This window comes from Ascaphus truei, chromosome 12, assembly GCF_040206685.1.
Source record: "Ascaphus truei isolate aAscTru1 chromosome 12, aAscTru1.hap1, whole genome shotgun sequence".
Classification (NCBI taxonomy): domain Eukaryota; kingdom Metazoa; phylum Chordata; class Amphibia; order Anura; family Ascaphidae; genus Ascaphus; species Ascaphus truei.
This window is the reverse complement of record NC_134494.1, coordinates 25,082,239-25,098,534: the sequence shown is the minus strand read 5'-3', so window position 1 is coordinate 25,098,534 and position 16,296 is coordinate 25,082,239. Positions and strand designations below refer to the sequence as shown.

The following is a 16,296-nucleotide window of genomic DNA, read 5'->3' as shown; positions in this document are numbered from 1 at the left end:
ACTGGGCGTATTACTACAAAACAACTCCATGCCAAGGATTAAAAATATAAATTCTTTATTGTAACTGACAAGTATACGAAAAAGAGGCAGCTTGGTTACATGATAGATAAAATATTTGAGCTGTGTCAGTCTTAATGGTCAAAACTCACGAGATGTTAAGTGCAAATTGAGCAAGGCACTGCTGAATGAAAACAAGTCCAAATACAATTATTAAGAGACATTTATAAAGTGCCCTTATTTTTTGAGGGCTGGCAAAACATAAAATCACTCATATCAAGATTGTCTGCGCTGTAGGATCAGATATACTGAAAAGGTAGCAAATGTATCTCTGCAGCGATCTCGAGTTCCAACAGATTTAAACCCTGCCGGTGTTGGAGCCGTTTCTACACAGGCAGATCATGCTGCACTCAAATCAGTGCCACATCGGATGCGCTCTGGGAAGTTTTAATCATGTCCAACATCAGTTTGAAACAAATTCCTGGGTGCTGTTCCGGTTACTGGCAGACCACACATGCACAGACGTACAACCTTCGCCGCTGGAAGCAACGGTGACAAAAGTTAAATGCTGCCTTAGGTCAGGGGTTCTCAACTCCAATCCCCCCCCCCCCCCCCAAATCAGGTTTTCAGGATATCCTTGCTTCAGCACAGGTGGCTTAATCAGAGGCTTTGAGCCTCTGATTGAACCACCTGTGCTGAAGCTGTGATATCCTTAAAACCTGTCCTGGTGGGGGGGGGGGGCGGGGGGGGAAAGAGAGCTCGAGGACTGGAGTTGAGCACCCATCGCCTTGGGTCAATTTTTATGGTGTTGTGAAAAGCCATCAAAGGTTGAACGTTAAATCGACACTTTGTCCTGGTGTGATGTTCACCACGTGAGTCTGTCTTTGCGAATGACATGAACCTGCTGAGATACTGTAGGTGCCAGGAGCTACTTCAATGCGGACATCTTGGGAGGTCCTCTGCTTGCTGGTGGGCTGGAGGTGACCAGTGGCAACGCCCTGCAGAAGAAAAAATCAGATGAGTTGCCCATGCTATGTGCATAGTGCGCGCACGTGAGTGGCGAGGCGACCGATGCGTGGCGGGACAAACTTGTTAGTCTTTGCCACGCGAAGGCCTGGTCACGTGCGCGGTCCAACCAATGAGGGCGAGCCGCTCACATGACATCACGGGCACGCCCATCGCGCCAACCCTGCAGGCCACGGATCTCGGCAAGTACAGGCACGCATGACATCATGCGCTCGGCCGCCTGTGTTATGTCCGAGGCCTCAGTGTAACACATTACTGTTACAGCTTTCAGGGTAATAAACAGTCTGCTGTTTGTAACACAGCAGTTTGTGATACTTTGTTGCCAAAAGGCAGAGCTTAAATTTTTTTGTGTGAAAGCCTGTTTCAAAAGAGGAAGTGGATATGACTTTCTAAATAGTTGCTGTAGCAACCAAAGGATGATCAGTATACTAAATTATATATATATATATATATATATATATATATATATATATATATATATATATATATATATCTTTAAAAATGGCATTTGGAGTTTAAAAAAAGGCAAACAATATTATCTAATACCAGAGAAAGGATTAAAAAAAAAAACATTTGATTTTGTTTTCCTTTGTATAAAAAGAGCTTCACTTCTAGATAAAAGTACAGTAATAGGAGAAAATATTACACGGCTGCCACTACTGCTTTGGATGGAGCAGGTGACCCCTTCCATCTCCCAAAAGTGAGCCCGGTGCAGGCGGTCACAGTAAAGCATCGGATCCCAAACAGCACATTCTTCCCACCCCCCCCCCCCCCCGGCTATTTTACTGTAAATGAGATCTCCACGATATAAAATTTTCATTCCAACATTTCAAACTGCACCACCATGGGTTTCTTTTTTCATCAATGTGCTCAATTTAGACACGTTGGGGTGATAAGATCAGTAAGAAACTTGCCGAACAAGAATGACTTATCTTGCCAGATTAAAAGCATTTAGCACAGGAAAGTTCCCATCAGTAGTAGTGTATACCCCGGTGTAAGGACACTCACTTTAAGTACACTCGCGAGTAAGGACATATCGCCCAATAGGCAAACGGCAGCTCGCGCATGCGCCTGTCAGCACGTCCTGAACAGCAATACCGGCTCCCTACCTGTACCGAAGCTGTGCGCAAGCGGGGAGACTATAGAGCTGGTTACAAATGTGTTATTTACATCAGTTATGCACGTATATGACGATTGCAGTACAGTACATGCATCGATAAGTGGGAAAATGGGAAAAAGGGAGTGCTTCACTTTAAGTACATTTTCACTTCACATACATGCTCTGGGCATTGCGCACGTTAATGCGGGGTATGCCTGTACTTTCAAATGACACAGCGGCAGTGAAACATGCTCACTCCTTACCCGTTTGGAACCTCGATTTAAAAGCGTTTGCATTGATTTTTTGCAGTGAAATTTGCACGTATGTTCCACTTCATGCGGGCTCATTTTGCTTGCTGGTAAGCAGCTGTGGTACTTCTAAAAAATAAAAACCTCAAATTGTTAAACGCACAGTGTCACCGGACAAATAAAAACACAGAATATCACACAAAACAACTCGAACTGTTGTGGGAGATACCAGAAAAGCGCAAGAGGGGGATAGAGATGTAGCAAGAATTACTGTCTCCAGCACCGCGGCAAAAGGCAGCGATGCTAGGGACAGTGTATGCCGTGTTCTTGCTTTGGGGGTGGTCCATGCTTCTGAATGCCCCTATCCACCCCGCGCAGTGTTAGTTCTTCCTGGCATGCCCGCGGAAACAAAAACGGTAAGGTTTGCTACGTCTGTATGTAAGTATCAGGGCAAAGGTGGATACATTATGGGGTTAAATAACCACCTGGAGTGGCCAACTTCAGTCGCCAAGGGCCACCAATAGGACAGGTTTTCATAATATCCCTGTTTCAGCACGGGTGGCTCAATCAGTCGCTGCTTCAGCACGGGTGGCTCAATCAGTCCCTGCTTCAGGACAGGTGGCTCAATCTTCGACTGAGTCACCTGTGCTGAAGGTGGGATATCCTTAAAACCTGACCCGTTGGTGGCCCTTGAGGACTGGAGTTGGCAACCCCTGAATTACAATGTATCAAAGAAAAAAGTCCCATTGAAATCAATAGTATATATTTTTTTTTTTCTTAATATACAGATGATGCAGTTATTTTGCCCCAACTTCTCCCTGGATACATATGCCCCAATAACTAAAGATAAGGAAGGCTAAAGCAATTTGCTTCCTGGTCAACATTTTTTTTAAGGTTTGGGAACTGTGAGATGCATTTGCCCAAGCGACAGCCATTGTTCACTGCAAATAACCAGCCGGAACTCTGCTGCCCTCTGTTGGTTTCCTCTATCATTCCTAGCTGCAGTGATAGAGAGATAGAGATATTATATATATCTATTTATTCACTTGGGCCCCAGATCCACAAACGGGTGCTAAGATTTAAAGCGGTAATCCAAGTATGCGATGTTTTAATTTTTTTAATGAATTGTGTTTTATTTTTAACATAGGATTGAAGCAGGGGGTCTCTGGAGGTGAAACCCACTCATTTCAGCTCCGGGGACCTCCTGCTTCCAGTGATACAGACCTCTCCGGGTGGGGGTCTGGTAGCCAGGTTCACGTAATGACAGAGAGCCAATAGGAAGCCGTGATGTCATCAGGTTCAGTTTCCTACTGGCCCCGCGTGACGTGGGAAAATGTCAAATCCCAGCTAGGGCTGCTACCGACACCCCCATACAGAGGTCTGAAATGAATGGGGTTCCGCTCCGGAGACCCCCCACCCAATAATCACACACACACACACACGTGCCTGCAAAATGTCTCTGTAAAGCGCCACTTAAAACTAGCAGCGCTATACAAGAACATGCTATTATTATTATATAAAAAAAAAGCCATGTATCGTTTTGTGGAACTGGGCCTTTGTATATTTGGTTCTTATTACCAGCACCAGATAAGGAGGCAAATATTATGGTCCCTATTTACTAATTGGTGCTATGACACAGGACACCTTTCCGGCTTAATCCTTTGGTTGCCCCAGGATGGGATGGGGAATGGCACTCCGGGGGTGGGGGGCGGGTGGGGGTGGGGCTAATGGGAAGCCCGATTGGATCGCGTCCTGCCTTCTCATGGGAGCGCAGGATCTGATGTGCCTAGTAATGAAACAGAGGACTCCTCTTCCGTTTCCTGGAAAATGGGCGCCGGGGGTCACATAACCGCCCTGTGCCGGAGGCGGCCGTGGCACTCCGGTAACCTGACCCCTCTGGCGCCCAAAGGGTTAAGAGAATAGAGCGTGAGGTGTCGCCGTTCCTGTGTAAACATGGGCCTATCTGGTTTAATACAGAACATTTAAGTTGGTTCTAAAATGTGAACAAGGAAGTGTGTAAGGCCTTGCCCCCGCTGCCTACTACAGCGTCCTACTACAGCGTCCGCTGCACTGACGAGAGCCCTCCCCTCAATGGTGCCGGGCCCGCTGCGAGGGGGGGCCGCAGCACTTGGGCGCGAGTTGCTCCTGCTCTCAATAGAATTGAGAGCAGAACTCGCGTTGCGCGATTAGGCACGCCCCCCGGCGGTTCAGCCAATGAGGGCGAACCTTCCGGGTGACGTCATGGCCGCGCCCCCGTCACTCCCCCGCCACGCCACGCCCCCCCCCCCCCCCTCGGTCTCTCTTCCTGCAGTGAGCTGTAGACCGGGGAATCGGGTGAACGCGTCGCCAATATCGCGGGCGCGCGTTACGGCGGAGATACCGGGGCCTTAGCCTAAAGCGTTTGTTGAAGATGCTGCTGGTTGGTTGTGAGAACGGTCTGTTAAACTGCCGAACCAATAAAAAGATTGAAGATGGCTTAGAAATCTAATTTACCTCGCACTGTTCTGTGGTTTGAAGCATGAAGTTTGCCATTGTAGCAAATGCCTCTTCCAGGCTCACATGGTCACCTTCTTCCTGCTGGGAACACAAAGACTTTTAAACAGGCCTTCCCCAAACTGCATTAAAACGAGGTTTTAGCAGAATGTGACATCCATGCACAGAGGCTGGGGAAGAGTTTGTCTTTAAAGTATTAACTTTTTTTAGTGGTTCCTATATTTAGATATTTTGACTGACATATATATGGTGGTCTTATTGCCCCTGAACTGGTGTACCTACAAAGCAGTTGACCCCTCCAAGACCAGTAAAGGGCAATAAACCTTTGGGTGCATAAACATCTCTCCTATTGTTCTCCCAGATATTATATAGTCTAATACAGGGGTGGGCAACTCCAGTCCCCAAGGGCTGCCAAAAGGTCAGGTTTTCATGATATCCCTGCTTCAGCAGAGGTGGCTCAATCAGTGGCTCAGTCGAAGACTGTGCTGACCTGTGCTGAAGCAGGGATATCCTGAAAACCTGACCTGTTGGTGGCCCTTGAGGGCTGGAGTTGGCCACCCCTTGTCTAATATCTACAGTATGTTTCAGGAAAAGGTTCAGCTATATAAAATATATTTAAAAGGTCTGTGACCAACTTTACATTAACACATACAGTAGGTTGAATCCAAGACAGAAAGTAGCAGCCACATTACTAACAGCCAGTCAAAAGAGGAGTATTCTTGAAACAGCTGCAGGTAAGAACATGCAACTAGAAATGTTTCACCTCTAAATACAGAATGTAACGACCCTACGTGTCGCCAGACGGCTTACAGGTGGCATAGCGCGAGGACTTTGGCAATACATGGCTTTGCCGTGTTCCACTCTAGCCCTTCCCCGTTGATGCGATCCTTTAAGTAAAATGTCTACATCCTGTTACTTGAGACCAGGAGAAGCCCTCACTAGAATACTAACCCGGATGCTGGAGAGCGTTACACGAACCTGCTTTTTGTTTAAGGGTATTGCATTCACTTAGTGTGCTGCACAATGTTATTGTTTAGTAAACTCATGCAGTACACCGACTATATATTTTGCATGCTATGCATTCCCGATGCATTTCGCACTAAAATGTTGTGGTGCTAAATATTTTGCAAGGTTTAATACTGCACGGTGTCATATGTGCATATTACAAACCAGTCTAGCACACCATCTTTGAATCTGACCTCAGTGTTTTCCATGCTCTGCTGTTCCCTGTGGATTTGGCCTCCTCCGCTGCATAAAGATGACCAGTCCACTTCCCTGCGTTTCGCTCGCTCCAGCACGTTTAGGCCAAGTTTGGCTGTTTGTTTCAAGGAACGTTGCATCCATGTGTGTCTATTCTCCATCTCCATCCATGTTCTACAGAAAAACATTAAAATAAAGGTATTAAATGCTTTACTAATATACAGTATGTAGCATCCCAGTGACATCGGGAGAATCGATTTAATTACCTTTTCCACTGGTAGCAAAATTAGATTTTAAAGTACCCTGTTGCTGGGAAGAGTGAAATTTGCTTCAGGGATATAAAATTCAGAGAATCCTATTCCATATGCTGTGCTGATGGACAGGTTTTGGCACTTTAGCCACGTCCATTTGAATAAATAAAAAATAAATAAGACCACACATAGGGAAGACATCTTCCCAGCCTATTAAATAGGGACACCACATACCCAACACAGAATAAACTGGAGATACCATTTAATGGTATAAAACATGTAATCCATAACAGGATATTTACAGGTGTCTCGGAGCAATGACACCATTATTCTGTGTAGGATCCGTTTTGGTTATAATGGTCTCGTTCGACGTCTGGTCCTATAGAGAAATAAATCATCAGAACTCCACACAAATATGCCTTTAAAGAGACAGTCCAAGCAGCTTAAAAATGTTTTATTTTTATTTTTTAAATATATGCAGCATTTGATTACCTTTATTGAACACTAATTACCTATGGCGTCGATCGATTGGTTCTCCCGTGATCGATCAGCAAAGATCCTGCTTCCCAGCGTTTACTAAATGGCTGTCTTTTAGTTTCAAACCAATCCTTCAGTCAGTGCAACTCAGCAGCTGCAATGTATTATATTATTAAGATAACATTATCTATTGTTACAGCTTTCAGCTCAAACTGCTGGGAACATTGGCTACACATTATCACAAACGGGAAAGTGTTGCAAAGATCTTGCACTGCTGGGGACGTATGCTAAAGCTAGCTATAGAAATCAAAGGATGCTCAATATATTAAAACACATTAAAAATGGCATTGAGTTAAATTTAAAAAAAAGAAAAAAAACAGTTGTAGCTAACACTACAGAACTGATTAAAAAGAAAAACATGTAGGGTATTGCTTGGATTGCTCCTTTAACCCTTTTCTTGCCAGAGAGGACTGCACCATATTGCTTTGTAATGTTACGGTTACCAAAGCAATCCTTCCAATGATGCCCTGCACCCCAAAGTAAGGCGTATGGTATTTATAATGCAGCGGACTTCCTTCCCTTCGGTCTGGATTATTTATGTAAAAGAGGGTACACATGAAAATGAAACAAAATCATCCACTCAGAATCTCGCATTTTTATGTAACGTGTAGAAAACTACGACAATGTAAATCAGAACGGCCGAAGCGCTTATTCCCACGGTGTTATTACAATATGTCACGCGTATTACTGCTGCAAAGTGCCATGCCCTGATACATGGCTACAAATATAGTTACAGTAAGTGAGCAAGGTTAAAGATATACATACAATATGTTACAATGTCACTGAAAGTACTTGGAGAGGCTAATATAATGTCTAATAAGAACTATCCTGATATTAAATGATATTGAGAACACAAAAGGTGTGAAATCCCCAAATTAGAAGTGTGTGTGTGTGTGTGTGTGTGTGTGTGTGTGTGTGTGTGTGTGTGTGTGTGTGTGTGTGTGTGTGTGTGTGTGTGTGTGTGTGTGTGTGTGTGTGTGTGTGTGTGTGTGTGTGTGTGTGTGTGTGTGTGTGTGTGTGTGTGTGTGTGTGTGTGTGTGTGTGTGTGTGTGTGTGTGTGTGTGTGTGTGTGTGTGTGTGTGTGTGTGTGTGTGTGTGTGTGTGTGTGTGTGTGTGTGTGTGTGTGTGTGTGTGTGTGTGTGTGTGTGTGTGTGTGTGTGTGTGTGTGTGTGTGTGTGTGTGTGTGTGTGTGTGTGTGTGTGTGTGTGTGTGTGTGTGTGTGTGTGTGTGTGTGTGTGTGTGTGTGTGTGTGTGTGTGTGTGTGTGTGTGTGTGTGTGTGTGTGTGTGTGTGTGTGTGTGTGTGTGTGTGTGTGTGTGTGTGTGTGTGTGTGTGTGTGTGTGTGTGTGTGTGTGTGTGTGTGTGTGTGTGTGTGTGTGTGTGTGTGTGTGTGTGTGTGTGTGTGTGTGTGTGTGTGTGTGTGTGTGTGTGTGTGTGTGTGTGTGTGTGTGTGTGTGTGTGTGTGTGTGTGTGTGTGTGTGTGTGTGTGTGTGTGTGTGTGTGTGTGTGTGTGTGTGTGTGTAACCCACCTCCCAGTGAGGCTCAGGAGAGCTGGCACTGCAGCAGTGCTGAGCAGGAACATGCTGAGCTGCAATACATTATCACTGATGCAGGGAGACGTCACAATGTCCAGCTATGGCCAAGCAGTACTACCCGGAAACATGCCATGATCCAATGATAGAATCCTGATACAGAGGCTATTGCATGATGGGAGTTGTAGTCCTCATGCTGCATGGAGTTATAGCAGGACTATTGCATGATGGGAGTTGTAGTCCTCATGCTGCATGGAGTTATAGCAGGACTATTGCATGAAGGGAGTTGTAGTCCTCATGCTGCATGGAGTTCAACTTCGACCTTTGCATGCTGGGAGTTGCAGTCCTCTGGCTGCATAGAGTTTTACCAGGACTGTTACATGCTGGGAGTTGTAGTTCTCATTGCTGCAAGGAGAGTGCTGCATGGAGAATTATACTGGGGCTGTTAAATGGTTAAAAATGACTAAATAAAATGTAATAAAATAAGCAATATTTTAAAAATAATAATAATTTAGCCCATTTTGCTATAACTTTTGGTGCCAAAGTTTGATCAATACAGCGGTGAAGCAAACCTTGGCAGGTTCACGCGTCTCTAATTGTGACAATACACGACACGCTGTGCACAATACAGAATGTTATTTTATGCTACAGATAGGGTTGCAAGGTGTCCAGCATTTAGTTGGACAAAAATTAGAGGTAATACTGGACATGTATTTGTACGATATTACTGTACCTCTCTGGACATAGTGACCTGTCTGGCTTTGGGGGCTGCAGGATTTCCCCGAGTTGGGAGAGAGCAGGGCTGTTACTAGGGGGCAGGGCAGTTAACGCCATCCTGATTGGCTGCATTACCCATCAGCAGCCAATCAGGAGGAGGTGACAGGAGCCTGGGGGTGGGGCCAAGGAGAGAAGGAAACAGCATGGAGCGAGCGTGTCGCACATTTCACCATTGTGTCCAGTAATTTTGGCACCTAGCTACAGATTTAGAAACGTTTGTCTACATTTGCAAGTGTAATTATTTTGAGCACCTACAGTACTTTATTTCTCAAAAGCAGCGTCTCCTCTGCACACTGGCATTTCTTTCTTTGTACAAAGGCATGTTATATTGACATTTATGGCTCCAAAACACATAGCAAATAAGCATTCCTTCAGAAACCTTTCTGATTGCCTTATATGGCCAGTCTCTGAAACAATACTATTTGAATCTCTTCCCTCCCGTTAAATTAACTTTATTCTTCAGATTTCCTCATACTTTGCGTGTCGCCATCTAATTGAATATATTGTGTAACTTGTTTGCCTTTAATTAGTAATAACACACACACACACAAAACAACCACATGTTTCTATGATTAAAACAACATGCATTTTCCTCTTCTGTATATATATATATACATACATATACATATACATATACACACACACATTTAAAAAAAAAATATTGAAAGGTATTACATATCATACATATCATTATCGGATATCATATACTCCTTTATAATTATTTATTTTCTATGTAACCATATCAGACGAGAGGGAACAATATTTTAATACTTTTAGACATCCCTTGACACCCCCCCCCCTGGTTGTCAGTTGAGTTTATCAATCATTTAGCCCACCTGTCTTTCTCACACGTTTAAATGCAGGGGTACTCACATTGTGGGATGAAGGTCATTCATACCCCTTATTCATTGGAATGATGCTGCCAGCAGCCATTTTTATTCCCCTGCAATACGCATAAAATCACAGAAATATCCCTTCAGTTTGAGGGGTTCCCGAGGATGACAGGGACATTGTTACTAAGTGACGCTAATCTGTAGGGCCCCTCATGCCATGTACATTTCAACAGGTGTCAAAGTGCCTTACGGTTTAGTCCTCATGTGCAACACTGGCCTTTACGCCTTAGGCTGCACTTATGCTAAGGGCTACGGTGACGCGACCGCGTGACGTCAGCCATCGCAATAGCGATTCCTGCACTCTGGTGCAGGAGACCAGAGGGTGACCGGGGGCGTGGCCGTGAGCGGTTCGCCCTCATTGGCTGAACCGCTCACGTGCCGCAGACGTCATGCGGCGATCGCCGAAAAAGTAAAAATCCTTTGACTACCGGCGATCCACTATGGGCACCCGCGACGGACTGCATGTACTTGCTACGGCGCTGCGCAACGTCGCAGTCGCCGGTACTATAAGCGCAGCCTTAATCCTAAACAGCCTTATTTTGACAGTGTGTGTGTTCAGCATTTTCCAGTAAACACGACTATGAAAACAACAGCGCTGTTGACTTTATAATTAGGCACTCGCAATTAGGAACAGTTTGAAAACCCCTAGATCAGGGGCGAGCAACTCCAGTCCTCAAGCCACCAACAGGTCAGGTTTTCAGTCAAAGACTGAGCCACTGATTGAGCCCCCTGTGCTGAAGCAGTGGTATCCCTAATACCCAACCAGGAAAACCTGACCTGTTGGTTGCTCTTGAGTTGCCCTTCCCTGTCCTAGATTAACCACAGCTAACATCTGACCTTTGGTCTTTATTCCCGGATCTAGAAATGTTTCTGAAAGTAAATCAAAGCTTCGGGTTTTTTTGTTTTTTTTCTGCGATCAAAAATTAATGACCGTGAAAAAAATACGGGAAATTTACTTTGAATAATCTCAAATGTCTTTACACTCTTGCGAAACTTTAATGGACTGCGTTTGTTGCTTTTCGCCTTCTAGATGGCCAAGTGACCCAGCTTATTGAAATGTATACGCCAGAGCACAGAAGTGTTGCAATGAAGTGGAATGAACATGACGTTGATATGAAACACAGCTAAACGTTTCCTCGCACGCCTGGGATCTGCATTTGTAAGTATAGAAAGTCCTCGTTTTACGACGAATGGCTTATCCGACGCTGTCCAATGCATCCCTATGGGCGGTTTTTACGACGCCAATATGACTTGTCCGACACTTTGCAAAGTTGCAACATTATGTCAATCAGAAGGCTGCAGTCAGGGAAATCATCCAGATCAGCCTGTGTGAAGGTTTAGTGGTGTATTTAGGCCCTTCAACATGTCTAACAGTTTTATTATTCAGTTCTGGGTCCAATACATAGAATCTTTACATCATAATGTATGTGTGTGCTGCATATCTTATTGCCTGCGTAAAATATTTGGTGTATTTTAGTGTTAAAAATGCCTTCAGGTACGGAACCTTTTATTTAGACAGTGTTCCTATGGGAAAATGTGATTCGCTTTACGACGCTTCGCTATCCAACGCTTCGCTATCCGACGCTTCGCTATCCGACGCTTCGCAATCCGACGCCATTTTGAGTAACGCATTGTGTCGGAAACCGAGGACTGCCTGTACCCGAGTTTATACATGTTATCAGTTCCTCTGAATCAGGAGTGGCCAACTCCAGTCCTCAAGGGCCACCAACTGGTCAGGTTTCAAGGATATCCCTGCTTCAGCACAGGTGGCTCAGTCAAGGCACTGTTTGACCCATTTTTTTTTGGGGGGGGGGGGGGAAAGGGGGGAGTTTCCACTTGTACCCATGAGCATGATGGGATTTGTAGTCCTGTGTTTCCAAATGCTCAAAAATGATTGGCTCTAAAATGGTTCAAAAAGGTTGAGTTTGTTTATAGGCGGGTGATCTGGAGATTTGAATGAACCATTTTGCTGCCATGGTGTCTGGCAACATATTTCTTGGCCGTTACCAAAGCACATTGCTTATGTAACGGTGTTTCCCCCACCCGGTGTGAGATGTGGCCATTACGGTTTGTGTGGTGCATGATACCTGCTGGTAACAGGAGGGCTGAGTCGTCCGCCGGTGGTAGTGGGGACACAGGACAGGGGTTCATACCCTACATATCTCTTTAGCAGTGAAGCGCCTCCATCTGCCGTAGGGTCCAGGAGCAGAAGGTGCTCTCCTAGAACTATTACCTCTCCCCCCAGTAAGGTCACGCACCAGGCAGGAGGTATAACAACAGGAACGGTTTATTATCTCTTCTGTACAGCACAGTAACAAGGCAGGGTTCTGCCCAATGCAGTACTTCTCAGCTACCACTGAAGGATGGTCCCTGGACCGTCACTACAGGCCAAGGGCACCCGCAGCTGTCCTAGCTCTTCCCCACCTCCCTAGCAGAGGCAGAGGTATGGTCCACACTCACTCTCCCCCGGAGGGAAGAGCACAAGGGAAGGCCCCAATCTCAGGTTCCCAGTTGTGTGCCCTGCCTTCCTCAAGTGGGGGAAGGCACTACTGAATTTGGGGCATTACTGCCCTTAAGTACAGCCAGGAGGAGGGGACCAGGTCTGGCACGTGATTGGTCATGCCCAGGCCTGATGTCACTGCCACCCGCTGCCACTCGAGTGCAGACACCCGTATCAGCTACTGGCAACCTGATTGTACCAGGGTTTACTGCCAGCCCAAGGGCAGCATAGTAACCATCAGGTGACCTGGCTACACTTACGTCAAACTTGATCATTCATAGATGCAGCACAGGCAGCAAACATCTTGATTACAGCTTTTCATTGATAAATTAACCCGGTGTAAGAATTGCAATGAACGCAGCTGTTCATTCACTAACCGGCTAAGTGGAATTAGCAGGAGAATGAGATTAGAGTGAGTAATTGATCTGCAGCGATATGGAAATTCGGCTTTCACCGGTTGTTTTTTTTTTTTTTTTTTTTTTAAATCTGTGAACGCCAAGATCCGTTTTGTAACATTGGCCGTTGTAAATGACATGATAAATCTTCTCATAAAAATACTGTGCGTTTGAGCCGGATAATTTATCCGTTTCCCAGTTTGGCAGAACACTGTGTCAGCTCTTCTGAATAATATTTCCGAAGATCTCTGCGTCTGCAGAGGAAATGTTTGGGGTTTCTGAGAGGACTAAAAAAGGCGATATCTTGGCCTCAGAATGTCGCAATCTTTAACTGTGCGAGCTGGAAATGGCTACAACACAGGGGGTTAAAGCAGGGGCGTGCAACTCCAGTCCTCAAGACCTCCAAACAGGTCTGGTTTTCAGCATATCCTTGCTTCAGCACAGGTGGCTCAGTCAAAGACTGTGCTAAAGCAGGGACATCCTGTAAACCTGACCTGTTGGTGGCCCTTGAGGACTGGACTGACCCCATTCCCCCAGAGTAAAGTAATAGAATTTAAACAGTGTTGACAGATCTGCCTTTAACCCTGTGAGTGCCGGAGAGTGCGGCAACCCCGCTGGCACTTCACGATCGCGGTATCGCTAATGACGGAACAGGTGACGGGGAATGTGATCTCCTCTACAAAAAAAAAAAACGAGCAAATGGAATATGACATGTCTACTACATCATGGTGCCCCTAGCGTGCCAGACCCCCATGACTAGTGTGACCAGACATCCCGGTTTAGCCGGGGCAGTCCCAGTTTTTGACCGTTTGTCCCAGGTCCCGACTTTTCTGCCTTCCGTCCCGTTTTTTTGGCGCGATCGGCGCTCGCCTCTACGCACGAGCAGCATTTGTCCCGGTTTTTGCCGGGACAAATACGGTCACTCTACCCATAACATAATAGCTACGTCAAACGGCACCCAAAGGGCTAAGTTATATGGGTCTACGCACAATGTCATTATTAGTGCTACTGTAGAAAGAGAATACAGGCATACCCCGGTTTAAGGACACTCACTTTAAGTATACTCGCTCAATAGGCAGACGGCAGCTCACGCATGCGCCTGTCAGCACGTCCTGAACAGCAATACCGGCTCCCTACCTGTACCGAAGCTGTGCGCAAGCGGGGAGACTATAGAGCCTGTTACACATGCGTTATTTACATCAGTTATGCACGTATATGACGATTGCAGTACAGTACATGCATCGATAAGTGGGAAAAAGGTAGTGCTTCACTTTAAGTACATTTTCGCTTTACATACATGCTCCGGTCCCATTGTGTACGTTAATGCGGGGTATGCCTGTATATGAATTCTCTATTTTATCCAGGTTTTCAGAATTCAGAATCGTGCCATCTTATTATGCTGAGCTCACAACATTCCCCACCCCCCACAAAGAAAGTGCTTTTCTCCTTATATTACCTTTTATATCGGGGGTTAGGTAGTTAGGCACAGGTTGATGCTGTAACCTTTTTGCTGCCCCTATGACGTACCCAGCATGTTATGCACTCAATGCTCCTTATCTAGGGCGGGAGGCGGGGGGGTGTGTTTACTGCTGTTTATTGTGAACATGATCCGAATGGAAACTGGAGCCCCCTACACTGATAATCACGCCATTAGGGGGTTGGCGGTGGAGGTTATGACCATGTGATCACTACCAAGGTATCCCTTTTGGTCGGAGAGTTCTAGAATACCATGGAATCAACACCTTCCAGTCCCCAAAACTACTGCCCCTACAAATGGTATAAAGCTCTGAATTGCCAGTAACTTGCAATAGATTTCCATGGTTCGTATTTTCAACCGAGCAACCGAAATGTGCTATATGTGTGAGCCAGTGTTCAGGCAGCCGCTGGTCCCTTAGCCAGGCTCCCAGGACATCCCACGATAGCCCTTGAACTGAGTTCAGTCCCAAAGTGCATCGCCCCATACACAATATAGTTCTAGCAGTTGGTGTCTTCTTTCAGACGGAATATCTGAAGCATGCGGAAGAAAAACAATATACAGGCATACCCCGCATTAACGTACGCAATGGGACCGGAGCATGTATGTAAAGCGAAAATGTACTTAAAGTGAAGCACTACCTTTTCCCCACTTATCGATGCATGTACTGTACTGCAATCATCCTATACGTACATAACTGATGTAAATAAGGCATTTGTAACAGGCTCTATAGTCTCCCCGCTTGCGCACAGCTTCGGTACAGGTAGAGAGCCGGTATTGCTGTTCAGGACGTGCTGACAGGCGCATGCGTGAACTGCCGTTTTCCTATTGGGCGATATGTACTTACTCGCGAGTGTACTTAAAGTGAGTGTACTTAAACCGGGGTATGCCTGTATAACGCACATTGCAAGTACTGTATGAATGTGTCACAATGGGAGAAATAGATGAACAGTTACAAAAACTAGCTCCCACTGGGACCCTAATAGCAACAAATCATGCCTTGTAGCTATACAGAGTATTAACTTTATGACCTAATAGCGCTGTTACGCACACCCTTTGAGTTCCCGAAGGAACGCAACAATAGAGTGCCACAGCCCTTGTGGCGACTTGCGATCACGTGACGCTCCCCGGGAGAGATCAGGTGGTCGCGGCGTCACTGATGACGGGACTGGAGAACGCCTCCTCGGCTGCCAGATTGCGCGTGGAGCGCTGAACGCGACCTCCCCTAGAAAACAAGCAACAATAGCATATGGCAGAGCTACTACGTCATGCGGCCGTCGGGAGTGCAAGACCCTATGATGTGGTAGCTACGCCACGGTGGCACTGAAGGGGTTAAATGTCGGAAATCACAAACACCATATTTTCATGGGACCGGAAAGTGAACATTAATCTGACTCCTCTGTCAGCGAAGAGGTTTCTTATAACTCGGATAGAAAGCTTTAGAGCAGTGGTTTCCAGTCGTTTTTGGTTAATGAATCTTATGATTATATTGTTCAATTCTAATAGTGCGTCTGAGATTAGATGCATTGTAAGGGACCCCAACTCTCTCTAATAGCGCGTCTGAGATCAGATGCATTGTAAGGAACCCCGACCCTCTCTAATAGCGCGTCTGAGATCAGATGCATTGTAAGGAACCCCAACCCTCTCTAATAGCATGTCTGAGATCAGATGCATTGTAAGGAACCCCAACCCTCTCTAATAGCGCGTCTGAGATTAGATGCATTGTAAGGGACCCCAACTCTCTCTAATAGCATGTCTGAGATCAGATGCATTGTAAGGAACCCCAACCCTCTCTAATAGCGCGTCTGAGATCAGAGTCATTGTAAGGAACCCCGACCCTCTCTAATAGCGCGTCTGAGATCAGATGCATTGTAA

At 45.8% G+C, this 16,296-nt stretch overlaps 1 protein-coding gene across 5 annotated transcripts; it reads right to left on the bottom strand.

Moving 5' to 3' along the window:
* Positions 1-38: 38 nt before the first annotated feature.
* AKIP1 (A-kinase interacting protein 1) lies at positions 39-8,565 on the bottom strand. Of its 5 annotated transcripts, XM_075567059.1 has the most exons (7): positions 8,380-8,560; positions 6,827-6,945; positions 6,617-6,693; positions 6,063-6,237; positions 4,864-4,947; positions 2,386-2,499; positions 39-995 (listed from the first exon to the last, which is right to left on the bottom strand). In XM_075567059.1, exons 4-7 carry the CDS (start codon positions 6,228-6,230, stop codon positions 819-821), a joined length of 543 nt encoding a protein of 180 aa, XP_075423174.1. In that variant the 5' UTR covers positions 6,231-6,237; positions 6,617-6,693; positions 6,827-6,945; positions 8,380-8,560; the 3' UTR covers positions 39-818. The 5 variants fall into 5 exon arrangements, with proteins under 5 accessions (XP_075423174.1, XP_075423172.1, XP_075423171.1 ...); XM_075567057.1 differs by lacking the exon at positions 6,617-6,693 and having other exon boundaries at positions 6,807-6,945; XM_075567056.1 differs by lacking the exon at positions 6,617-6,693 and having other exon boundaries at positions 8,380-8,559.
* Positions 8,566-16,296: the final 7,731 nt, after the last annotated feature.

Coding starts and splice junctions, on each gene's coding strand:
- AKIP1 (XM_075567054.1), bottom strand. CDS start 8,432: ATGTTCCTGCTCAGCACTGCTGCAGTGCCAGCTCTCCTGAGCCTCACT. Junction 6,238..8,379: donor CTCCTGAGCCTCACTGGGAG/GTGGGTTACACA, acceptor GTTTTTCTGTAG/AACATGGATGGAGATGGAGA. Junction 996..2,385: donor TAAATCGAGGTTCCAAACGG/GTAAGGAGTGAG, acceptor TTTCTTCTGCAG/GGCGTTGCCACTGGTCACCT.